The 25,913-nt window shown below is 48.2% G+C and overlaps 1 protein-coding gene and 1 pseudogene across 4 annotated transcripts; one reads left to right on the forward strand and one right to left on the reverse strand.

Annotated features, from left to right (window-relative positions):
- Positions 1-77: 77 nt before the first annotated feature.
- On the reverse strand, positions 78-24,774 carry MARCHF2 (membrane associated ring-CH-type finger 2). Of its 4 annotated transcripts, none has more exons than XM_070416668.1 (6): positions 24,651-24,774; positions 23,960-24,201; positions 20,375-20,602; positions 5,611-5,806; positions 3,766-3,975; positions 78-673 (listed from the first exon to the last, which is right to left on the reverse strand). In XM_070416668.1, exons 3-6 carry the CDS (start codon positions 20,548-20,550, stop codon positions 515-517), a joined length of 741 nt encoding a protein of 246 aa, XP_070272769.1. In that variant the 5' UTR covers positions 20,551-20,602; positions 23,960-24,201; positions 24,651-24,774; the 3' UTR covers positions 78-514. The 4 variants fall into 4 exon arrangements, with proteins under 4 accessions (XP_070272769.1, XP_070272768.1, XP_070272770.1 ...); XM_070416669.1 differs by lacking the exon at positions 23,960-24,201 and adding an exon at positions 2,028-2,065 and having other exon boundaries at positions 516-673; XM_070416667.1 differs by lacking the exon at positions 23,960-24,201.
- On the forward strand, positions 12,719-13,924 carry LOC139011237 (calreticulin pseudogene; annotated as a pseudogene).
- Positions 24,775-25,913: the final 1,139 nt, after the last annotated feature.

Genomic DNA, 25,913 nt, shown 5'->3' on the forward strand with positions numbered 1-25,913 from the left:
CTGTGTGGTCCCTGACTCCCCTTGGTCCCACAACCCTCACTTTGAGGCCTTAGTTCTAAATATAATTGACAAATCCATTTTATCCAGCAAGGGCTCCTTTTATTTATTCAGGGTGGGTTTTTGAAACTCAGTGCAACTTTATAAAGTCAAGGTGCCAGGAGAGTGAGCCTGCCAAGTGCAGAGAAGCATAAGAAGCTTACGGAACCTCCAGCCCCATGGACACCCTCAACGAGCCTACGGCCATGGCTGCTGGTCCACAAGGAGCTGAGTGGACCTCAGAATGAGATCAGGGTGTCTGCTCTGTGTGAAGCTCAGGACCACTTCCATCTGTCCTCCACATATACAACAGTGTGCAAAACAATCTGAAAATATCTTCACACAGGATCACAGAATCAGCTCCACTTGGCATCTCTTGGCCTAAGAAGCATTCTGGCCGTGCAGGAAGGGTCAGGCAGTTTCCCTTCTTCCAAAAGCCAGGGCATCGTCAGCTGCCTCTGGCCTGCCAGCTCAACCTTCACACAGGTGTCTCCTCTGCCACCTTCTTCAGGAATCCTGCTGCCAGCAGGGAGTGCTGGGTAGCCTCGGAGCCATCCATGTCCCGAATCTTCAGGTGTACTTTCTGGTTGGTCCTTCTCCATTCAGTGTATAGCTGGTAATGATAGCGGAAGGAGACCTACGGGGCAGTGCAGAGATGGGTGGGAAGGCCAGCCAGCAGGCCTCCACCCCCAGGGAAGAAAACTGGACTCCTGAGACACTGGCCTTGGCCCGCACCAGGGTCGGACTCAAACTTCCAGAAGAAGAGACAGCTGCGAGGTATTTTTCATACAGACTGTGCACACAAACCCATTCACTATTGTGGGGAAAGTCTCCACCAGTGTTCAAGACCCTGCAAATGAGAGGGGTCTCTCAGAGGGTGGAAGTGAAGTGGTATAGCCTCTTGGAAGGGATTAAATGCCACTGGGTCATATAATTGCCAAAACTTGGAAACCATCAAGATGTCCTTCAGTAAGTGAATAGATAAATAAACTGTGGGACATCAGATGATGAAATATTCAGCATTAAAAAGAAATGAGCTATGCCATGAAAGGACATGGAAGAACCTTAAATGTATGTTACTAAGTGAAAGAAGCCCGTATAAAAAGGCTATAAACTGCATAATTTCAACTCTCTGACATTCTGGAAAAGGCAAAACTATGGAATTGTCAGGAGTTGAGGATAGGAGAGGAGAGATGAATAGCTGGGGCACAGAGGATTTTTAGGGCAGCAAAACTGCTCTGTATGATACTGTCATGGTGGATACATGTCATGATATATTTATCCAAACCTATAGAACAGTGGTTCTCCACCTTCTGGCCCTTTAAATACAGTTCCTCATGTTGTGAACCAACCATAAAATTATTTTTGTTGCTACTTCATAACTGTAATGTTGCTACTGTTATGAATTGTAATGTAAATATCTGATATGCAGGATGGTCTTAGGTGACCCCTGTGAAAGGGTCGTTCAACCGCCAAAGGGGTTGCGACCCACAGGTTGAGAACCGCTGCTATAGAATGTACAACCCAGGATGAACCCTAATGTAATCTATGGACTTGGGGTGATAATGATGTATCAATGGAGATTCATTAATTGTAAGAAATGTACCCTCTGGTGCCATGTGGATAGTGGGGGGAAGCTGTGTGTATTGAGGAGAATATATGAGAACTCTATACTTTCTGATCAATTTTACTGTATTTATTAGAATCTTAAAATGTTCTAATAAATAAAGTCTATAAAAATTATCTACAATAATAAAAAAGAAACATGCAAATTAACCATCACTCCGCCACTCTGCTACATCCACAAGCCACGCCCACCAGCCAATCAGGAGCGAGTTTGCAAATTAACCCAACTAAGATGGCGGCAGCCAGGGAGCTGGAGCGAGGAGGAGGCTTGGGTTGCCCCCGGCGATGGAGGAAGCCAAGCTTGCCCTGGGCTCCGTTCAAGGCTACAAAGTTTCAATTATAGAAGATAAATAAATCCCAGATACCTGCTTCCAGCCTGCCCTGGCCTCTGCTCAAGGAGGCGCTGAAAAAAAGAAAAGAAAAAAAGGAGAGGCTGGGAGCTTGGGTTACCGGGGGTCGTGGCCAGCCTGCAAACAGCCATCAGCCCTTCACCCAGGCTGGCCAGGCACCCCAGCGGGGACCCCCACCCTGAAGGGGTGTGGCCACCCTGATCCAGGACACCCTTCAGGGCAAACCAGCCGGCCCCCACCTGTGCACTAGGCCTCTATTCTATATAATAAAAAGGTAATATGCAAATTGACCCTAACAGCAGAAGGACTGGGAATGACTGGTCACTATGACACACACTGACCACCAGGGGGCAGACGCTCAATGCAGAAGCTGCCCCCTGGTGGTCAGTGTGCTCCCACAGGGGGAGCTCTGCTCAGCCACAAGCCAGGCTGATGGCTGCCAGCACAGTGGTGGTGGCGGGAGCCTCTCCCGCCTCCTCAGCAGCACTAAGGATGTCCGAATGCAGCTTCAGCCTGCTCCCCGCTGGCAAGTGGACATCCCGGAGGGCTCCCGGGCTGGCAGAGGGATGTCTGACTACCAGCTTAGGCCCGATCCCCTGGGGAGTGGGTGGACATCTCCCGAGGGGTGGACAACCCCCTAGGGGTCCCAGGCTGCGAGAGGGCACAGGCTGGGCTGAGGGATGCCCCCGCCCCGAGTACACAAATTTTTGTGCACCAGGCCTCTAGTTTTTAAATAAATGTCAATGGTTCATACTCTTTGACCAAGCAAGTTCCAAGAAACATTTACATGGATTGTACCCAAAGCATGCTCATAACAGCATGAAAAAAAAAAAGGAAGAAAAATCAACATCAGAATACATCCCAGACCCTATCAAAGGGGATTAGTTAAGTCAATATTATACACCCATACAATGAATGACTGCTGGATGGCTGCCCTTTTTTTTTAAAGGACATTAGCAAAGTTAAAACAAGCAGACTGCAAATCAGTACCTGTGTCATCCTATTTATATTTTTTAAAAATATAATGGTGAGTGCAATGAAAAATAATTTTTGAGGAGGGAATACCCCACAGGCAGACAACAGTGGTTATATCTGAGGGGTAAGACTTTAGAGGCTCTTTTCTCTCTGAGCAAGGGTTCTAATGCCTGCCAGAGGCCTGAACAACTCCTCCACCCCAGTCCCCATCTCTCTCTTTCAGTAGTTTTTTTTTCTCAGTCTTGATTTACCCCTCTCTGGGTCTCTCATTCTCCTGCTCTTTCTGTCTTTTGGTCTTTCTCTCTTTCTTCTCTTTTCTTTCTTCCTTCCTTCCTTCCTTCCTTCCTTCCTTCCTTCCTTCCTTCCTTCCTTTCTTTCTTTCTCTCTCTCTCTCTCTCTCTCTCTCTCTCTCTCTCTCCCTCCCTCCCTCCCACCCTGCCTCCCTCTCTCCCTCCTCCTCCCATTCTCCCTCCCCCCTCTCTCCTTCCCTCCCTCTCTCTCCCCCTTTCCTGCCAGCCCAGTCCAGTCTTGGTGGGCTCGTGGATGGCAGGGCCTACACTCAGCAATGGTGATCAGATGCCCTGGTCTCCTTGGAACAGAAGGCTCACACCCAGCTCAGGGAACTAAACCTTGGTTGGGTTTGGAATCTGAAGTTTCACCCAGGGCTACATGGAGAGACAGGCAGGATCCCCCCACCCCAAGCCACTGACCAAACCCTGGTCTGGCTGCTCTAAGCCAGAGACCCTTAGACAACTCGCTCTGGCTGATAGCCACTCACCAGCGTCCAAAGGACGTAGATGGTGAAGAGGGCAATGGTGAGGGCAATGAGCCCCACAGCCTCCAGCCGGCTGTGGAGCCGGAGGTGATCCTGGGCCCCGCGCAGGCACAGCCAGCCCGAGATAGCGGCTAGAGGAGTGATGAATAGGAAACACACCATGTCACAGCACAGCGTCCGCTTCTCTGTCCGAGGCCCCGGGTCCTTCAGCCACTGCCAGGGGTAAGGAAAGGAGGGAGCTGCTGAGAGAAGCTACACACCACCCTTCAGCTATTCCAACCTAGGGATGGGGTGCAAGACCTCCAGACCCTGTGCCTCCCTCTGCCGACACCGTTTGTGACCACTGGGCCCTGCAGGACCAGCCTCCTGCCTGGCACCTCCTTCCCTCCTTTCCTTCTTACAAGTACTTAATGAGCCTAAAATAACCCAGGCACTGCTGGGCATCTTTGCCCCATTTGACAGATGGGGAAACTAAGAGGCACAGAGGGGCTGACTCATTTGTGCAAACTTGCACAGCTAATTGCTCACAAAGCCAGGACTGGAAGCCAGGAAGTTTTGCTCCAGGGCCTGTGTGTCCTTGAATGTTGTGCTACACTGCCTGTCACAGATGAGTGGGCAAGAAAAATGGGCTTCACTCATGAAATTCTGATGAACAGGACAGAAAGGGTCCCTGCCCTCCAATGCTAATGGGGTGAGGTACAAAACAAGAGTGTGTGCTCAAAGAGGGGAAGGCCTTGCTGAGGAGGTGACATTGAGGACCAGATGAGCAGGAGGAGCCATGTGAAGAATGGGGAGACAGCACTCCAGGCAGCAGGAACAGCAAATGCAAAGGCCCTGAGTTGGGAGTGTGTGACCTGGACAAAGTACAGTGGGAAGGAGGCCCATGTGGCTAGAGCATGAGGGAGAAGGGGGCTACAGGCAGGGCAAGCTCTCCTTCCACTGTTCTCCTAAGAGCCCAGTTCCCACCTGCCAGAAACCTTTCCAGAGCCCGTACCTCAGCCCACTGTCATCACCCTGTAGCTCTCAGCAGCCCTCTGCCAAGCTGGGCAGGGAGGAGCATAAAGAGCATCCAGGTGGTCCACAGAGCTTTAGGGAGCAGGGAGACAGGCATGCCTGGGAATGCCCTATCTCAGCCCAGACACATCCCACTCAGGCTAAATTTTAACCTCCCAGCAAGGACCACAAAACCCAGTGTGGCTGCTACCACCTCCTTCTGGGTTACTCTCCTCCTGCTTTATTTTGTTTTTATTTTTATTGATTTCAGAGAGGAAGAGAGAGGGAGAGAAACATCAATGATGAGAGAGAATCACTGATTGGCTGCCTCCTGCATGCCCCTCACTGGGATCGAGCCCGCGACCTGGGCATGTTCCCTGGCCAATTATCGAACAGTGACCTCTTGGTTCATAGGTCAACGCTCAACCACAGAGCCATTCTGGCTGGGCTCCCCTCCTGCTTTAACTTGTTCCACTCTAGCCACTTGGGCTTTGTCAAACATACTTAGCTCTTCCTGTTTGGGGGGCCTTTGCACTTGCTGTGCCCTCTGCCAGGACTGCCCTTCCCTGGGTTCTTGGCATTGCTGGCTCCTTTTCATTCCCCAAATCTCAGGTTCAGAGGTCACTTAAAGTGACCAATTTGTGGAGGGGGCACAGGGTTTGTCGGATCTAGAACCTTAGGCCTAGTTCCCTCCCCCCATCAGTGGACTCTACCCTAGAGTGGAGGAAGGAAGGAGGCTCATCCTATAAAGAAGCTGCTTCCTCAGCCCACCAGGATCCCCCAGGCAGTTCCCTCCTCTGGACCCATGCCTGCCTTCCTCCCTTGCCCCCTCCAACTTCATGCTCCTAAGCATACCTCTGTGAGGGGCCGAGGCCGCTTCTCCACTGCAAACTCTGTGTGGCACAGCTCACAGTAGCTGGTGTTGGATGAGGAAAGCCACCTCTCCAGACAGCTCTTGTGCACAGCGCCCAGTGTGCCAGTGCAGCCACATGGAGACAGCAAGCTCTCCCCATTCGCTCCCTCATGGCAGATCCGGCAGAAGGGACCATCGCTGGACACAGAGATGGGACATGTGAACAATGATCAGGCTTTCTGCCTATATGCCTGCTTCACTACCCATTGGATCGCAAGCTACTTGGCAAACTCCTATTTATCCTTCAACACCCAGCTCCAAATGTCCTTTCCTTTGGGAAGCCTTCCCAAATTCCATAGGTGGAGTGATGTGCTCTCTCCCCAGGGTTTCTGTAGCACTATTTTAGGCTCAGGGTGAGCATCTCTCTTTTTTAAAATTTATCTTTATTTTTATTTTTTTAAAAATATATTTTATTGATTTTTTACAGAGAGGAAGGGAGAGGGATAGAGAGTTAGAAACATCGATGAGAGAGAACCATCGATCAGCTGCCTCCTGCACACTCCCTACTGGAGATGTGCCTGCAACCAAGGTACATGCCCTTGACCGGAATCGAACCCAGGACTCCTCAGTCCCCAGGCCGACGCTCTATCCAGTGAGCCAAACCGGCTAGGGCTATTTTTGAAAATATTACAGATATCCCCCCTTTTTTCCCCATTGACCCCTTCCACCCTGCACTCGCCACCCCTCCCAGGCCTTCACCACACTGGGTGAGTATCTCTTACACCTGTCTACCCAGAGTCCACTCCTTTTCCTGCAATAACATTCTCATTGTGCAATACCACCCTGATTGTCCTGGGCAACTCCCCGATCCCGCTCTTTTTTTGTTGTTGTTAATCTTCATCTGAACATATTTTTCTATTGATTTTTAGAGAGAATGGAAGGGAGAGAAAGACAGGAACATCGATGTGAGAGAGACACATTGATTGATTGCCTCCCGCATGCGACCTGACCTGGATCGGGGAGCAAACCCGCAACCCAGTTACATGCCCTGACTGGGAATCAAACTGTGACCTCCTGATTCATAGGTTGATGCTCAATCATTGAGTCACACCAGCCAGGTTTCATTCAATTCTTGGTCTTTAAGGACTAGGACAGAGCTGATGATACCCCTGATGACCTCAGTCCTGACCAATCAAAACACCACACGTCACCGGGCACAGGACCAACTTAGACCATGTGTGATACAACCAAAGCCACAGGGAATTAACTTTTGAAATTCTGTCGTCGTTGTCTCCCCACACCCCCTAAACTCCAGAACTACAGGCAGCATGATTAATGTAAGTCTAGAACTTCTGGTGGCAGCCTGGTCTCCACCTGGCATCTTTGAATGATGCCAAACAGAAAAACGGAAGAAAGCAGAGCCAAAAGACAGGGAAGGACAGACTTTTTAGGAAATCAATCAGAGGCACTGGATTTAGGCATACCTGAGGACCATGCTACCTGAAAAACCTGTGTGTCCAGGGAGAAGAGCTCCTTTGCCCCTCTACCCTGTGAGGCTCCGAAAACAGACATAGAAAGCATCATAGGGGAAGTCTCAGTTGTAGCCTGGCCTCTGGGGATGCTGGTGCTTCCTGGGGCAGCTTAGGAGACTGGGGACGTGGCTTTGGTGGGCCCAGAGGCTGTCTAGCACATGAGTCATTGTTTTCTAGACATTTCTGCCCAGAAAGGACTGTGGAACATACAAAGGAGGCGGAACAAGAGAGCAGTTGTATTTTTGTGTTTTTTTAAAATTTTTATTTATTGATTAAAAATATATTTTTTAGTTAATTCTCATCGGAAGATATTTTTTCCATTGATTTTCGGAGAAAGCAGAAGGGAAAGAGAAAGAGAGAGAGAGAGAGAGAGAGAGAGAGACATTGATTGGTTGCCTCCCACATGTGCCCACCCGGGCCAGGGATCAAACCTGCAATTCAGGTATGGACCCTTGACTAGGAATCAAACCCACAACTCTTCAGTTCTCAGGTCAATGCTCTAACAACTGAGACACACTGGCCAGGGTTTATTTATTGATTTTTAGAGAGAAGAAGGAAGGGGAGAGAGGAACATTGACCTGCTGTTCCACTCATTTACGCATTCATTGGTTGAATCTTTTTTTTTTAAGTAGAGCTTTTTTATATATATTTTTATTGATTTCAGAAAGGAAGGGAGAGGGAGAGATACAAACATCAATGATGAGAATCATTGATCAGTTACCTCCTGCACGCCCCCTACTGGGGATCGAGCCCACAACCCAGGCATGTGCCCTTGACCAGAATTGAACCCAAGACCTCTTCAGTCCACAGGCTGATGCTCTATCCACTGAGTCAAACCAGCAAGGGCATTGGTTGATTCTTGTATGTGCCCTGACTGAGGATCAAACCTACAAACTTTGGCATATTGGAACAACGCTCTAACCAACTAAGCTACCCAGCCAGGGCAAGAGAGCAGTTTTCCAGAAAACAACAGTTTTCCCTTGGAAACTGTTTTCCATTCTTTACTCAGCAGCTCCTGCTGGGGGGCAGGGCCTGACTGCTCTGAAACCACAGAGCTGAGCTGACCTCTCATGTCTGCTTTCTGTCACCAGTCCTGTGCAGGGTGTTGCTTCCTCACACAGGTCAAAAGGGTACTCCTGTCTACACTCTCACTCCACACCCTGATTCACACACACACACACACACACACACACAAAGTTCACAGGAAAGGAACCCCAGTTCTGGAACCCAGCCTGGGATGAGAACCTTGAGGAAGAGCCCCATCAGTTTAGGGTTGTCCTGGGAAACCCTACTTTGAAGGATCAAGTTCAGAGAGAAAAACAAAACAAAAACAGATTTATGATTGAGTACTTATGTACTGAGCACTGTTTGAAGTTCAACATCTTGGATTAATTTGTCTCCTTCCCACAGGAAACCTAGGAGGAAGGCACCCCCATTTTAGAGATGGGGAAACTGGAACTTCAAGGGATAAACTCAATTATGCAAACTCTCACAGCTAGTCATCTGCAAAGCTGAGGTTTGAATCCAGGAAATCTTGCTCCAGGGCCTGTGTACCCTTGGCCACTATGCTACATATATTGCCTGCCACAGATTGTGGGGCAAGAGAAATAGACTTCACTCAGGAAAATAATGCACATAATACAAATGGAAAGGAAATGGAGTGGGGAAGTTGGTAATATATGCACAGATGCCCAGTGGGCTGCCCAGAGAATGTCCCAAGAGCAAGAGGAGAAGGGAGAGTGTGACCAAGGAAGAAAACGAAGAGGCAGTAGTAGAAAGCCAGGGGATGCAGAAATGCTCTGGGAAGTTTCTAGAAGGGCTCGGGCCCACTTACAGCCTGGTGGGCAGAGCACTGAAGGCTCAGGGGCTAGAGGGGCCCCAGATGCTCGCCCCAAGCCTGAGCCTTTGTGGATTGTGCTGGGCCCTGGAGATACCACCTGGGCCTTCAACTTTGTCCTCTGCAGGTTTAAGGGTCCAGAACTTTCCGCCTCACCTAGTTTCTGCCATGGTCCCCCAGGAATCAGGGTCTCCCTTGAAGCAAAATGAAAGGCTTGATTATTATGAAGGCATCGGATATTATATCTTTGAGCCCCACCCCACTGCTCTCAGATGACAGAGGGTGGCTAGGAGGAGGAATTACAGGAGAAAGGAGAGGGCAGGCGAATGGTGACCTGGTTGCATGGCCTATTCCAATCCCCAGAACCTGCTGGCAGTGGTGGGAGGATCCTCATTTATTCCTGGGAGACTGGCCAGGAGGCTGGAGGGAAAGTCACATCTCAGGATGATAACAGCTCTTTGGAAAAACAGCAGCCTTTCCTCTGGGAAGGGCCAATCTGCCCTCGCCTTCAGCCTGGACAGGATTGAGTTGCATCAAGAAACAGAGGGGAGAGGAGAAACCAAGATGGCGGCATAGGTAAACACCGGAAATTGCTGCCTCGCACAACCACTTCAAAAATACAACTAAAAGACAAAACGAACATCATCCAGAACCATAGGAAGGCTGGCTGAGTGGAAATTCTACAACTAGAAGGAAAGAGAAAAGCACACTGAGACTCAGAGGAGGTGCGGAAGTAAAGTGCTGAGGTATGGAGGCACATGTGGCAGCTGAGGATCTGGCGCACGTGGAAAGGGCTGGCAACTGAGGACACGGTTGTCTTTTTCAATAAGGAGGGAGTCTCAAGCTCCCAACTGCTCTGAACTCCAGTTCTAGGCGAGTCTTTGGGTACCCAAACTCATATAGGGAGAAACTGGACTGTCTGGCATCGGTCAGAACTCAAGGGCGGCTTTCTCTCAGAGGTGCCTGCAGCGATTACTGGGACACTGAGAAGCGGGGCCTCTTAGGGCAGGGCTGAGGATCAGCCATAGCTGTTTGCTCTGCCTTGTTGATCCCCTGAGACCCCGCCCCACCCAAGCTATGCCCAGAGGCTTTTGCATATGAAAGGCCTGGCCCTTTACAATCTGAAAATTACCTAACAAACTGCACCTGGGCCAGACAGACCCAGAACTTCCAAGAGAAGGCCCAAGGCCCCACAGCAGCTTGCATTGCTTCACAGCTGGGCTCCTGCTGGGTAGCCTCAGGCAGAGGCTAAATTAGCACCTCCTTAGAGATCCAAGAGCCAGTGTACTGTACCCAGTGGTCAGAGTGGGACCATCCAGATTACAACTCCTCAGATCCATAAGGGACACACTCAGGGGGCAGACTCAGTGAGCACCAAAGCCCCACTGAAGCAAGTCTTGCCCCAGAAGGGTGTCTCCAGCACAGAAGTTCTCCCACTGCAGACACAGTTGATTCTCACAGCCAATTGGCCTGGCGGTCAATTCCTCCCAGTGATACCTACAACAATCAAGGCTTAACTACAAGACTGTGCACAAAGCCCACAAAGGGGTGCACCAAGAGTTTCCACCTCCGGTAATTGGGGAGGTTGACCCACTGGGCCCTATAGGACACGTAGCACACAAAGCCACTCTATCAACACAGGGAAGCAGCCAAAACTCGGAGACAAAGAAACAGGTCACAAATGACAGAAATGGAGGAAAGCAAACTACTGGATATAGAGTTCAAAACCACACTTTTAAGGTCTCTCAAGAATTTTCTAGAAACCGCCAATAAATTTAGTAAGACCCTCAATAAGTCTAGTGAGACCGCCGATAAATTTAGTGAGACCCTCAAGAAATCTAGTGAGACACTTGAGGATATGAAAAAGGACCAACTAGAAATTAACACTTGGAGTGCGGGAAACGAGTTAAGTTGGCTCGCGTGAATTGCGCGTACTCCGTGGGAGCCGTCTTTAACTCGGTTCATATAGATTTGCGGTGGAGTGCGGGAAACATGTAAACTCGGGCCGATTGTAACTGCGTATTACCAAATATTTGTTTGTAATCCACCCTTTTGGTGGATGGAACAAAACCAAAAGACAGAGCCATCTTATATTTTGGCAGGAAATTCAACCGCACTCCAAGTGTTAAGCAAACACTGACTGAAATAAAGAATATTATACAGCCGAAACCGGTTTGGCTCAGTGGATAGAGCGTCGGCCTGCGGACTCAAGGGTCCCAGGTTCGATTCCGGTCAAGGGCATGTACCTGGGTTGCCGGCACATCCCCAGTGGGAGATGTGCAGGAGGCAGTTGATTGATGTTTCTCTCTCATCGATGTTTCTAACTCTCTATCTCTCTCCCTTCCTCTCTGTAAAAATTCAATAAAATATATTTAAAAAAAAAAAAAAAAAAGAATATTATACAGACTCCCAACAGCAGACCAGAGGATCGCAAGAATCAAGTCAAAGATTTGAAATATGAAGAAGCAAAAAATACCCAACCGAAAAAGCAAAAAGAAAAAAGAATCCAAAAATATGAAGATAGTGTAAGAAGCCTCTGGGACAACTTCAAACGTACCAACATCCGAATTATCGGGGTGCCAGAAGAAGAGAGAGAGCAAGATACTGAAAGCCTATTTGAAGAAATAATGACAGAAAACTTCCCCTACCTGGTGAAAGAAATAGACTTACAAGTCCAGGAAGCGCACAGAACCCCAAACAAAAGGAATCCAAAGAGGACCACACCAAGACACATCATAATTAAAATGCCAAGGGCTAAAGACAAAGAGAGAATCTTAAAAGCAGCAAGAGAAAGAAAGTCAGTTACCTACAAGGGAGTACCCATACGACTGTCAGCTGATTTCTCAACAGAAACCATGCAGGCCAGAAGGGAGTGGCAAGAAATATTCAAAGTGATGAATAGCAAGAACCTACAACCAAGATTACTTTATCCAGCAAAGCTATCATTCAGAACTGGGTCAGATAAAGAGCTTCACAGATAAGAAAAAGCTAAAGGAGTTCATCACCACCAAACCAGTATTACATGAAATGCTCAAAGGTATCCTTTAAGAAGAGGAAGAAGAAGAAAAAGGTAAAGATACAAATTATGAACAACAAATACACATCTATCAACAAGTAAATCTAAAAATCAAGTGAATAAATAATCTGATGAACAGAATAAACTGAATATAATAGAATCAGGGGCATAGAAAGGGAGTGGACTGACTATTCTGCGGGGGGGGGGGGGGGGAGAAGGGATGTGGGAGGTGCAGGAAGAGACTGGACAAAAATCGTACACCTATGGATGAGGACAGTGGGGTGGGGTAAGGGCAGAGGGTGGGGTGGGAACTGGGTGGAGGGGAGCTATGGGGGGGGGAAAAGAGGAACAACTGTAATAATCTGAACAATAAAGATTTAATTAAAAAAAAAAAAAAAGAAAGAAACAGAGGAGAGCCCTAACGGGTTTGACTCAGTGGATAGAGCGTCGGCCTGCGGACTGAAAGGTCCCAGGTTCGATTCCGGTCAAGGGCATGTACCTGGGTTGTGGGCACATCCCCAGTAGGACGTGTGCAGGAGGAGGCTGATCGATGTTTCTCTCTCATCGATGTTTCTGACTCTCTGTCCTTCTCCCTTCCTCTCTGTAAAAAATCAATAAAATATATTTAAAAAGAAAAAGAAACAGAAGGGAGGTTCCTGCTGCAGAGCTGCTTTTGGAGAGGTGACTTAAAGGGCCCGCTGCGCGCCGTCGCCCCTCGGCCCCCCATGCTGCTACCCATGCCGCTGCTGCTCGGCCTTCTGGACCTGGTCGCTGCTGAACCCGTCGTCTACTTCAAGGAGCAGTTTTTGGACAGAGACAGGTGGACCAACCACTGGATCGAATCCAAACACAAGTCCCATTTTGGCAAATTCATCCTCAGTGCCATCAAGTTCTATGGTGAGCTGGACAAGGATAAAGGGCTGCAGACGAGCCAGGATGCCCGCTTTTATGCCTTGTCTGCCAGATTTGAGCCTTTCAGCAACAAGGACCAGTTGGTGGTGCAGTTTACTGTGAAACATGAGCAGAACATCGACTGCGGGGGCGGCTATGTGAAGCTATTTCCAGATAGTTTGGACCAGACTGACATGCACGGAGACTCTGAATACAAAATCATGTTTGGCCCTGACATCTGTGGCCCTGGGACCAAGAAGGTTCGTGTTATCTTCAACTACAAGGGCAAGAAGGTGCTCATCAACAAGGACATCCGTTGCAAGGATGATGAACTCACACACCTGTATACACTGATTGTAGGGCCCGATAACACCTACAGTAAAAATTCTCAACAGCCAGGTGGGGTCTGGCTCTCTGGAGGATGATTGGGACTTCCTGCCACCCAAAAAGATAAAGGATCCTGATGCTTCAAAGCCTGAAGACTGGGATGAGCGGGCGATGACTGATGACCCCACTGTCTCCAAATGTGAGGACTGGGACAAGCCGAGCACATCCCTAACCCTGATGCTAAGAAGCCTAAGGACTGGGATGAAGAGATGGATGGAGAGTGGGAACCACCAGTGATTCAGAACCCAGAATACAAGGGCAAGTGGAAGCCCAGAAGATCGACAACCTGGATTACAAGGGCACTTGGATTCATCCAGAGATCGACAACCCCGAGTATTCATTTTCCTGATAGCAGTATTTATGCTTATGAAAACTTTGCCATTCTGGGCCTAGACCTCTGGCAGGTCAAGTCTGGTACCATCTTTGACAACTTCCTCATCACCAATGATGAAGCGTATGCCAAAGAGTTTGGCAACGAGACGTGGGGAGTCACAAAAGCAGCAGAAAAGCAAATGAAGGACAAGCAGGATGAGGAGCAGAGACTGAAGGAAGAGGAGGAGGCAGACAAAGATGACTACGAAGACAAAGATGAAGATGAGGAGGAGAAGGAGGAGGAAGATGCTGCTGCTGGCCAGGCCAAGGATGAGCTGTAGGAGCCACAACATCGCTTCCAGGGCTGGACTGAGGCCCAAGCGCTCCCATCACAGAGCTGGCCGCAACAAATAATGTCTCTATGAGACTAGAGAACTTTCTTTTTTTCCAGGCGGGTTCCAATTTGGGGTAGATTTTGGTATTGTTCCTGCCCCCCCTCTTTTTTTTATTGGTGTTTTGTCTCTGATTCTTCTTTGCCCCCCATCTTTTTTGACATCTTTGCCTTCTTCTGTCCCCTTCTCCCCCTTAGATCCCTTAGTTCCCCTTCCAACCTTGGGGCATGTGGGGTGTGGAGTAGCCCCAGGCCCAAGATTTCATCTGTTTTCCTTCCTGGAGCCCAGAGGGGGGCAGGAGAAGAGGAAGGATCCCTCAGCCCCCCAGCACTGAGGAAGATTGGGGCTCCTAGGGCCTGAGCTCTGATACCCCCACCAGCTCCCTTTCTTCCCTGCCTCCATTACTGGGCCACTTGGTGGGGCAGTGGTTCCAGCTCAGCTCACACTGAGAATGTAAGAACTACAAACAAAATTTCTATTAAATTAAGTTCTGTGTCTTAAAAAAAGAAAAAAAGAAACAGAGGGGAGGCCCTAGCCAGTTTGGCTCAGTGGATAGAGCGTCAGCCTGTGGACTGAAGGGTCCCAGGTTTGATCCTGGCCAAGGGCACATGCCTGGGTTGTGGGCACAATCCCCAGTGTGAGGCGTGCAGGAGGCAGCTGATCAATGATTCTCTCATCATTGATGTTTCTAGCTCTCTCTCCCTCTCCCTTCCTCTCTGAGATCAATAAAAATATATTTAAAAAAAGAAACAGAGGGGAGCCCTAGCTGTTTTGGCTCAGTGGATAGAGCGTCAGCCTGCGGACTGAAGGGTCCAAGGTTCGATTTCAGCCCAGGACACATGTCTAGGTTGTGGGCTTGATCCCCAGTAGGGGTCATGCAGGAGGCAGCTGATCAATGATTCTCTCTTATCATTGATTAAGAGGCCCGGTGCAGGAACCAAGATGGCGGCATAAGGTACAAACCTGTATGTGCTGCCCTCCACAACAACATTAAAACCACAACTATAAGACAAAACAGCTATCATCCAGAACCACGGAAAGCTGATCGAGTAGAAGTTCTACAACTAGAAGGAAAGAAAAAAGCGCATTGAGACCGAGTAGGAGGGGAGTGGCACCAAGAACAGAAGTACGAAGGCGCGTGCACGAGGCTGCTGCACCTGGGTGCGCGGTTTTTTTTTCAATCGGAAGGGCACAAGCTCTCCAACGCACTGAACTCATTTACGGCAAGATGCTGGGGTCCCAGGCTCCTACAGGGAGAAATGGGAACGTCTTGCAGCAGGTCGGAAAGCGAAGGTGACTTTCTCACAGAGCTGCTCGCAGGGCTGCAGGGCTGTGGGGGCGCATGGCACTTGGGTGGCTGAACCATTGCTGTTTGCCCAGCCCTGGGAACTCTCTGAGACCCCGCCCCACTACATCCCCTCCCAAGCTGTGCTCGGTGGCACAAAGGAGGCACCTGCGCTTTTGCAGCCTGACTGCAGTGAATCAGAGAGCTCCAAAACTTCCAAACTCCAAACAAAGAGGAGAAATCTGTTGATATTGCTGTAGCCCCTGCTGGGTGGACCCACACACATAAGGGTGTCTCCAGCACAGACAGTGGCTCCTCGCAGTCAGCCAAAAATTCGAAGACAAAGAAACGTGTCACAAATGAAAGAAATGGAGGAAAGCAAACTAATGGAGGACATAGAGTTCAGAACCACAGTTATAAGGTTACTCAAGAACCTTCTACGGCCAAAACCGGTTTGGCTCAGTGGAGAGAGCGCCGGCTTGCGGACTGAAGGGTCCCGGGTTCGATTCTGGTCAAGGACCTGTGCCTGGGTTGCGGGCACATCCCCAGTGGGAGATGTGCAGGAGGCAGCTGATCAATGTTTCTCTCTCATCGATGTTTCTAACTCTCTATCTCTCTCCCTTCCTCTCTGTAAAAAATCAATAAGATATATTAAAAAAAAAAAAAAAGAATCTTCTACGAACCTCCGAGGAACTTAGTGAGACCTTCAAGGATCTTAATTAGAATGCCAAAAAATGGAAAAGGACCAGTCAGAAATTAAACACACACTGACTGAAATAAAGAATAATATACAGAAATCCAACAGCAGACGAGAGGATCCCAAGAATCAAGTCAAAGATCTGAAATACGAAGAAGCAAAAAACACCTATCCGGAAAAGCAAAACGAAAAAAGAATCCAAAAATATGAAGATAGTGTAAGGAGCCTCTGGGACAACTTCAAATGTACCAACATCCGAATTATCGGGGTGCCAGAAGAAGAGAGAGAGCAAGATACTGAAAGCCTATTTGAAGAAATAATGACAGAAAACTTCCCCTACCTGGTGAAAGAAATAGACTTACAAGTCCAGGAAGCGCACAGAACCCCAAACAAAAGGAATCCAAAGAGGACCACACCAAGACACATCATAATTAAAATGCCAAGGGCTAAAGACAAAGAGAGAATCTTAAAAGCAGCAAGAGAAAAACAGTTAGTTACCTACAAGGGAGTACCCATACGACTGTCAGCTGATTTCTCAACAGAAACCATGCAGGCCAGAAGGGAGTGGCAAGAAATATTCAAAGTGATAAATGCCAAGAACCTACAACCACGATTACTTTATCCAGCAAAGCTATCATTCAGAATTAAAGGTCAGATAAAGAGCTTCACAGATAAGGAAAAGCTAAAGGAGTTCATCATCACCAAACCAGGATTATATGAAATGCTGAAGGATATCCTTTAAGGGATAAATACCACATGATCTCACTCATTTGTGGAATATAATGAACAACATAAACTGATGAACAAGGACTGATCCAGAGACAGAGAGGCATTGATTGGACTGTCGGGTCCTGGAGGGAAGGTAGGGGAGGGTGGGGGTAAGGGGGAGAGATCAACCAAAGGACTTATATGCAAGCATATAGGCCTAACCAATGGACATGGACAACGGGGGGCGAGGGGGGGTGAGGGCATGAGCGGGGGGGAGGGAGGGGGAGGGGATAATGTGGGGATAAGGACACAGATGTAATATCTTAATCAATAAAAAAATAAATAAATAAAGCAAAAAAAAAAAAAAAAAAAAAAGAGGCCCGGTGCACAACATTCGTGCACTGGGAGGGAGGTCCCTCAGCCCGGCCTGCGCCCTCTTGCAGTCCAGGAGCCCTCAGGGGGTGTCCGCCTGCTGTGGAGGTGGGAAAGGCTGCTGCCACCACCGCTGCGCTCACCAGCTGTGAGCCCGGCTTCTGAAGCTGGGCTCGCTGCTCCTTAGCACTGCCTTGGAGGCAGGCAGGAGAGGCTCCCGCCACCTCTGCTGTGCTCACCAGCCATGAGCCCACTGGCAAGCCCTGCTGAGTGCACTGACCACCAGGGGCAGCTCCTGCATTGAGCATCTGCCCCCTGGTGGTCAGTGCATGTCATAGCAACCAGTCATTCTGCAGTTCGGTTGATTTGCATATTAGCCTTTTATTATATAGGCTGTTTCTATCTCTCTCTCCCTCTCCCTTCCTCTCTGAAATCAATAAAAATATATGTAAATTTTTAAAAAGAAGCAGAGGGGAGCCCTAGCTAGTTTGACTCTGGATAGAGCGTCAGCCTGCAGACTAAAGGGTCCCAGGTGATTCCAGCCCAGTGGCGGGCTGAGGCAGAGGAGGTTAGGGGCCATCAGGCAGGCAGTGGAGCAGTTAGGGGCCATCAGGCCAGTGGGGGAGCAGTGAGGGGCAATCAGGCCAGTGGGGGTGCAAGCTTTGTCCGGATGGATGTCCACCCTAATTAGCATATTACCCTTTTATTAGTATAGATAGCCAAGACATGGAAGCAGTCTAGGTGTCCATTAACAGACAGATGGATAAAGAAGATGTGCTGCATATATATAATGGAATATTACTCAACCATAAAAAATGAAATCTTACCATTTGCAACAATGTGGAGGGTATTATGCTAAGTGAAGTAAGTCAGACAGACAAAGACAAATACCATATGATTTTACTTATACATGTATGTGGAGTCTAAAGAACAAAATAAATGAACAAATAAAACAACACAAAAATACTCTCATAAATACAGAGAATAAACTAATGCAGTGGTTCTCAACCTTCCTAATGCCGTGACCCTTTAATACAGTTCCTCATGTTGTGGTGACCCCCAACCATAACATTATTTTCGTTGCTACTTCATAACTGTAATTTTGCTACTGTTATGAATCGTAATTTAAATATCTGATATGCAGGATGTATTTTCATTGTTACAAATTGAACATAATTAAAGCATAGTGATTAATCACAAAAACAATATGTAATTATATATGTGTTTTCCGATGGTCTTAGGCGACCCCTGTGAAAGGGTCGTTCGACCCCCAAAGGGGTTGCGACCCACAGGTTGAGAACCGCTGAACTAATGGTTGCCAGAGGGGACTGGAGTGAGGGAATGGGTAGAAAAGGGTAAGGGGATTAAGAAGTACAAACTCCCAGTTATAAAATAAGTCACAGGGATGTAGTGTACAGCACAGGGAATACAGTCAATGATATTGTAATAACTATGCTACTAGACTTGTTGTAATGATCACTTTGTGTAAAGCACATAAATATTGAATCACGATGTTATACACCTGAAACTAATATAATACTCTACGTCAACTATAATTAAAAATAAAATGTTAAAACACAATAGCTTGCTCTTCCTCCAGGGAGTACACCTATGCCTTTCTTCCCTCTCAGGTGCACATCTCCTAAAGGGTCCCCATGAGACTTGCAACCAGGGGAGCAATGAATAGTGGCATCTCCTCCCAGGCCAACCCCCTGAACCTGTCCCCAAGGCCCCCTTTGACTTTCCAGTGAGCCAAAGCGGTCCTCCTAAGCTAATTTCTTTTCTATAACATTTCTAGTGAGCCAAAGCAGCCCCAGCTAGAACCCCTCCTGTTGCTTCTTTTATCCTAAGCCCTTCCTTGTTTCACTGTCCTCAGCTTTAATAAATGTACTCTCAAAATAAATAAATAAATAAATAAAATTTCAATTTAAAAAGACAACACAAAAAAGTAAAATAAATAAATAAAATCATGGGAACAAAAACTGCCTTGGAGAAGGTCAGAAGGAAAAGTGCTCATCTCATCTGGGCTCAGGCAAGGCTTCCTGGAGGAAGTGACACCCGGCAAACTTAGTGAGTGGCAGTGAGCTCCCTCCAAAGCCCAGCAAAGCTTCCATCTGCTTCTTTTTATGTTTGAATGAAAACTTCTCATTAGTTCTGATACCTACCACAACATGGATGAACCTTGGGGACATTAAGCCAGACAGAAAGGACAAATACTGTGAGACTCCACTTATATGAGGTGGTAGAGGAGTCAGATCCATAGAGACAGAAAGTAGATGGTGGGTGCCAGGGACTGAGGGAGGGGGAGGGAGAATTGTTGTTTAATGGAGATAGAGACTCAGATTTACATGATGAAAAGAGTAAATGGATGACGGCGATTGCACGACAATGTGAATGGACTTAGTACTACTGAACTGTGCACTTAAAATGGTTATGATGGTAAACGTGATGAGATATATATATATATTATTGATTTCAGAGAAGAAGGGAGAGGGAGAAAGAGATAGAAACACCACTGATGAGAGAGAATCACTGATCAGCTGCCTCCTGCACACACACCCCTGGGAATTGAGCCTGCAACCAGGACATGTGCCTGACTGGGAATCAAACTGTGACCTCCTGGTTCATAGGTCGACACTCAACCTCTGAGCTACATGGGCTAGGCTATGTTATGTATATTTTAACACAATAAAAGAATTGGGGGGAAAAACTTACGCATTAAATCATATCAAATAAACAATACATTAAACTTGAAAAACTGGTGGCTATTTTAAATTTGAATGAATTCAGGTAGATTTAAATTTATATGGTTTTGTTTTTTTTTAATTCTTTCCTTGGAACTGATGACAAATTGGCGAACAAGGCAGATTTAGCTCACAGATGGGTCTGGAAGGCCAGCACCAAGATTTAAACACATTTATCAAATGTGGGCGAGGTGGTAAACCTACCTGTGTGCACTCTGTGTGGATCACAGCAATGTACTCTCAGCACAACCCAATTGTGTCTCCAGTTTAGAGATATGGGGGTAAAGCAACTTGCCCCAGGTCTCACAGGGAGGGAAGGCATTTCAGCCCAGGTGCTGAGAGTCACCCTCTGCACTTCTAATCATTTCCTCACACCACCTCTCCAAAATATGAGCTACTTGCCACATTTCATCTTCCGATTTCACATAATAAACTGGACTTCTGGCCTTTCCTGAAGAATCAGACCTTCCCAGCCTGGGATCCTTTCTCTGACCCATCCAGATGGTCGATTTCTGACCACGGTCTGGGAGGGAATCACTGGGCCCGGCAGTGAAGTGAGTGGCGATAAATACACCGGCTCAGTCACCACTCACCTCGGAGTGTCCAAGACCCGGATGACAGTTGAGATGAGGCAGCCATCCCTTGAAGTCACCTGTGCCACATACTGGGGTGGCCCTAGGCCTGTGGCCTCCACGACTTTGGAGAAGGCAGGGCTGCCGGAGCAGTCACATAGGGAGCCAGGGAGGTGGCAGCAGTCACCCGTCGTCATGGCCACAAGAAGCACCACGTCCTCAGGGCCTGAGGCCCATTGTCCCAGGAGCCTGGGGAAAAGCCAGCAGGGAGGTGAAGGGAAGATGTAAGTTTTTTATTGTGTAAGTTAGTGAGTAGGACACAGATCAGGGTTTGAATCCAGCTCTCTCAGCCTCAGTTGCCCAATCTGTAAGATAGGGCTTTGTAGGGGTTGTGAAGATTCAAAAAGATCACACATGCAACTCAGCCCAGGCCTAGCACATACCAAGGACTTGGTTATATGACCTCTAACTCTCCTAAAAAAAGCCAGCCTGGTCCAGCCTTCAGAGCTTCCAGGCTACCCCAAAATTCACCTTAACAGCATCTAACAATTACTGAGCACCTACTGTGTGGCATGCCCTTTACTTGGGGCTTTCCAATGCCAGAACCATGCCCACCAATCATGTGGAGAATGGTTCTCTGTGGACTGAATTCCTAGGACTGGGTTCAGAACAGATAAACCTACCTCTGAGTGGGGCAGAACAGCGCTAGTAATTTGGCCCCACAGACAAGGATGGTGAATCACCTTGACCCATCTGGTTCATGGCCTCTTGTGCAGCTCAGAACTCCTTGGCACTTCAGGCCAACAAGGAAGTGGCACACACTGGGGAGGACCTTGGCAGCCTCTGTCCCCACCAGAGCAGCTGCTCTAAGCCATGCCTCTGTTCCGGAGGTGAAGCCATGGGAGATAGCTGGAACTTCAGACAGCAATCTGAACTCAGCTCTGGGTAGGTGACTTTAGCAGGATTTGGCCCCCCAGTCCAGGGTCTACCCTGCCAGAAGGAACCCTTGGCAACCCCCTTGTTTCTTCCAGAACCAGCCAGAAGATGTACGTGTTTCCCTCTGAGAATTCCGTGAAAGTACTAGACGCCCCTCTTAATGCCTGTGGAGGTCAGTACAGGCGCCCTGAAGCTAAGGATCTGTCTCCCAGTTGTCTCACCCTTTATCTCAGGAGCTTTGAGCCAGAGACCCCAGAAATACTCACTGATGTACCCCCCAGTCAGCTTTAACCAATTCCTGCCATTAAAATCTGAAACCCAAAGAGACAGAGTCAGAGGAAAGCAGCATAAGTTATTGACTAACTTTTTGCACCAGAATAGTCTGCCAGTGGATCACTGCCCTCTGAACAGCTCGACCAGCATTATCCTAGCCTAGCATGCCCTTCTGAGCCTCCACAGCAAGGCCAACCAGTATGAGCCAGAGGCAGAAGGAGCCAAGAGGAAGGGTGCCTGACTGAGATAATAGCTGAAGGGCAGCGAGCGGCCTGCCATGTTGTGTATACTGCTGTCCCTTCTATGTGCCTACAATCAGAACTTCTGGCCCAGAGGTCAGCAAGAAAGTCAATGGCCTATCCAAGAGAATGTTCCTGCCCCTCCAAGGATCGACCTTAACATTCCTGCAAGGAATTGGGTATTACAAGAATAATCACAGCTCCAATATATTAGTTCTACTATTTCTTTTACTATCAGGGGGGAAAACTCACTGGTATATCTGCTAATGTAAGGCCTGCAAATGGCCAAAATAATAACAGTAGTTACTCTTTATTAAGGACTTAATACATACTAGTACTGTGCTAAGCTCACTGAACTCTAAAAAGTTAAGTGTCCCCTTCAAAGGTCACCTCCCCAGAGAGGCCTTCCCTGACCATCCTGGCTAAAGTGACATTGATGTCCACATTATTGCCCTCACAGAATGTGCCCCACTCTGAGATGCTCTTATTTCTTCATCTACTTGTGTAACCACTTCTGTCTTCCACACTTTAGGGAGCTCTATAAAGGAGGGACTGAATTGGACTTGCTCTCTGCTGTCCCCAGCACCTGACCCTGTGTCTGGCACAGAGTGGCTACATTAATTTCTCTGTCCCTACTCTGTGTAAGAGCAGACCTGTGTTATTAAGAACAAGGTCCCGCCCTGCCACCATGGCTCAGTTGGTTGAGCGTCATCCTGTGCACCGAAAGGTTGCTGGTTCGATTCTCGGTCAAGGCATATACTTGGGATGCGGGTTCAGTCCCAGGTCAGGGCACATAAAGAGGGAAAGTTTCTCCCTCTCTCTAAAATCAATAAAAACATTTCAGAAAAAGAAAGGAAAAAAGAACAAGGTCTCTTGATTTGCCAGTGCCCATGGAGGGAATCAGATGTTTAGAGGCTAGAGGTCTTTTCAACACAGAGGTCTGGGCTCAGAAGAAACCAAACTCAAGGCTGGACACAAGGATAGAATGGCTGCGGGCTAGACTCGGCTGTGGGGCTGCTGGGATGGGAAAGGAAGCCAGTGTCTATGGCAAACTTGGTTCAGTGCTCTAGAGATAGATTTCACTGAATCTTCACAATAGACCCACAAAGTCAGTCCAATAATTACCCCCATTTGTGACTAAGGCTCAGAGAGGGGCAGTTACTTGCTCAAGGTCACAAAGCTAAGAAGGCACAGTGCCAGAATTAAGTTAGTCCAGCCCTAGCTGGTTCTCAATGGTTAGAGCATCAGCCCATGGACTGAAGGGTCACAGGTTCTATTATGGTCAAGGACACTCTGTTGCAGGCTCGATCATTTGCCTCTGTTAGGGCACGTGTGGGAGGCAACCAATCAATGGATATTTCTCTCTCTCTGTCTCTCCCCTTCTCTTCCATTCTCTCTAAAAAAATCAATGGGAAAAATATCCTTGGGTGAGGATTAATTTTTTAAAAAATTAGTATAGTGAGTGGGTGTGGGACTCAAAAAGACCTGGGTTTTTTCAAGTCCTGACTCTGTCATTGATGATGTGTGTCCTGGGACAAGTCCCTTTGCTTTTCTGGGCCTCATCCTTCTCTGTCAAATAAGTTGGAGTTGGGGGACTGTGTCTGCAGAGGCTCAGTTCCTCCAGTGAAGCTTGCCCTTGGCTAGGCCTGTCTCGGTGGCACTATGGCACCACAACCTTTCCATATCTGCTCCAGTCTCCTTTACTGAAAGGAGGAAACTAAAGGAAAAGAAGTCAGAGGGCCCTAACTCCCCACAGTGTGAGCTCAGGCCAGCTGCTTTGGTCTCTGGCCTTGGTTTACTCATCTGAAAAATAGTAGTCAAAATGATACCCAGCTCAAAATTCCATAAATATTAAGAAGTCAATAAACAGGCCCTGGGCTGGACAGCCCAGTTAGTTAGAGCGTCATACCATTACGCAAAGATTGCGGGTTGGATCCCTGGTCAGGGTACATACAAGAATCAACAAATGAATGCATAAATAAGTGGAAGAAGAAATCAATGTCTCTCTCAAATCAATACATGTTTTTAAAGTTAAAAGAGTCAATAAATATTACCTCTTATTATAATTGCCATCATCAGTTTACATACAGAGTTGTTGAGAGGGTTTGATGAGACAAGGCACAGGGTGGCACACAGTAAGTGCTCGATAAATGCTCACCTTTAAAAAAAATAAATGTAGAGCCTGTGAAATGCATTCATTCCTCTTCATTCACCATAGAGAGGCTCCTGCTCCTATGTGCCCTTCAGTAATTCCCAGGCCCTGCACTGGAGGTCAGGTTCAAAGCCCAGTCCTGGTCTTATTTGTTGTGTAGCACTGAGCAAAACCTTGACCGCTCTGAGCCTCGATTTCCTCTTCTGAATAACAGGGAACATTTCTAATACTTGCATCTATTACGGTCCCTAGAAGAGTAAATGAGCCAATCATATAAATTCTGTTTCGAGCGCCCACTAACAACCAGGCACTCTGCTAAGCATGTCCTTTCTACAGGGTGCCTGGTTCACCGTTATTTACTATTTTTCAGGCAGAACCCCTTTGAGAAGGTTGAAGAAGGACACTGGTCACTTACTGACCGCCTACTGTGTGCCTGAAACTCTCAGAGGCCACCGACAGAATGAGCCCTATTGGATTGACGCTGGGATGATCAGTTTCACAGATAGGGAAACCGAGGCTCAGAGACCTCCCGCTGCCCTCGAGACGGGAACTACAATCCCCTCGTCCTGGGAAAGGTTGAGACCGAGGGTCGGAACCCGGCCGCTCCGCCAGGGGCCAGGCTCCAGGATCCGGCCTCGAACCTGGGGCCGGCCCGCGGACCGGCGTCCTCTGGCCCCACCCGGCCACCCGTGCGCACCTGATCCGCGGCCGGGCCGGGAGGCCGCGCAGACCCCTTCTCTCGCCCCGGCCCCGGTCCCGGCCCGGCCAGTCCCGACAGCACCTCTAGCTCCGCTCCTCCGGCCGGCACCTGCGTCCCGACACCGCCGCCAAGCAGACGGAGCGGGGGGCCAATGGTGACAGCCTCTCGACCGCGCCGGCCAATATCTGTGCACGTCCAACCCTGGGAGGCGGGGCCGAAGGCGACAGGGCGTCCTGGCCGCACAGGGCGCCCCGCTGCGCTGCAGCTGCTGGCTCCGCCCCTGCCACGGCCTAGCTCCGCCCCCTGTCCCAGCCCCACCACCAGTCTTGGCCCCTCCCTAATCCGGCAAGGAGCACGAGAGGGGCTGCTAGCGCCACCTGCGGGCGACCAGTGCTTGTTAATAAAACCGTTACAGAATTTGAGTGTTCGCCACCTGCCTTAAGCTTCCCATCAATCCTAGGGGATGGAGACACCATGTGGTCACATTTTACAGAGGAAAAACAGAAGCCTAGAGAGGTTAGGAGATCGTGGAAGAGCCAAAGCCAACATCATTCATGCAATAGGTTCATTCACTAGATGTAATATAAACAATTAGAGAGCCTATTAGGCCCTGGTCAGTGTGACTCGGTTGAGCGTTGTACTCTGTACCAAGGGGTCATGATTGGATCCTGATGTTTCTCTCTAAAATCAATTAAAAAATATATTTTTTAAAAAGAGAGCCTATTATGAGCAGGCACTGTGCTAGGCGCCGGGGACACAATGTTGAGTAAGAGAAATATTGCTCTTATGGACCTCAATCTAGAGTGAGAAGAACATAAAACAACCAATTATGTTATTAATTTACAGGGTGATAAATTTTAGCAAGTGAGGGGGGCATATCATGGAATAATTTGGACAATCCAAACTTATGTCCCTGAAGAAGCAGCAATTGACTGACAAGGTGTGAGTGAAAGTTAACTAGAAGAAAAGGGGGTGGGGGACCTAGGCACATGCAAAAAGCCTCAATACTCCTTTGCTCCTCCCACCCCTCCTTTATTTAATATATAGATTGCTCAATTGTCTCCGTTAAATTCTATTGTTATACTAGCTTATATATATTTTAATGAAAAAAGAAATAACATGTATTTATTTTTATTTTTTAAAATATATTTTTCTTGATTTCAGAGAGGAAGGAGAGACAGAAACATCGATGAGAGAGAATCATTGATTGGCTGCCTCCTGAATGCCCCCTACTGGGGATTGAGCCCGCAACCCGGGCAT

Source organism: Myotis yumanensis, unplaced genomic scaffold (assembly GCF_028538775.1).
Source record: "Myotis yumanensis isolate MYYU_CA2020_CCGP unplaced genomic scaffold, mMyoYum1.0.hap1 SCAF_5, whole genome shotgun sequence".
Lineage (NCBI taxonomy): Eukaryota > Metazoa > Chordata > Mammalia > Chiroptera > Vespertilionidae > Myotis > Myotis yumanensis.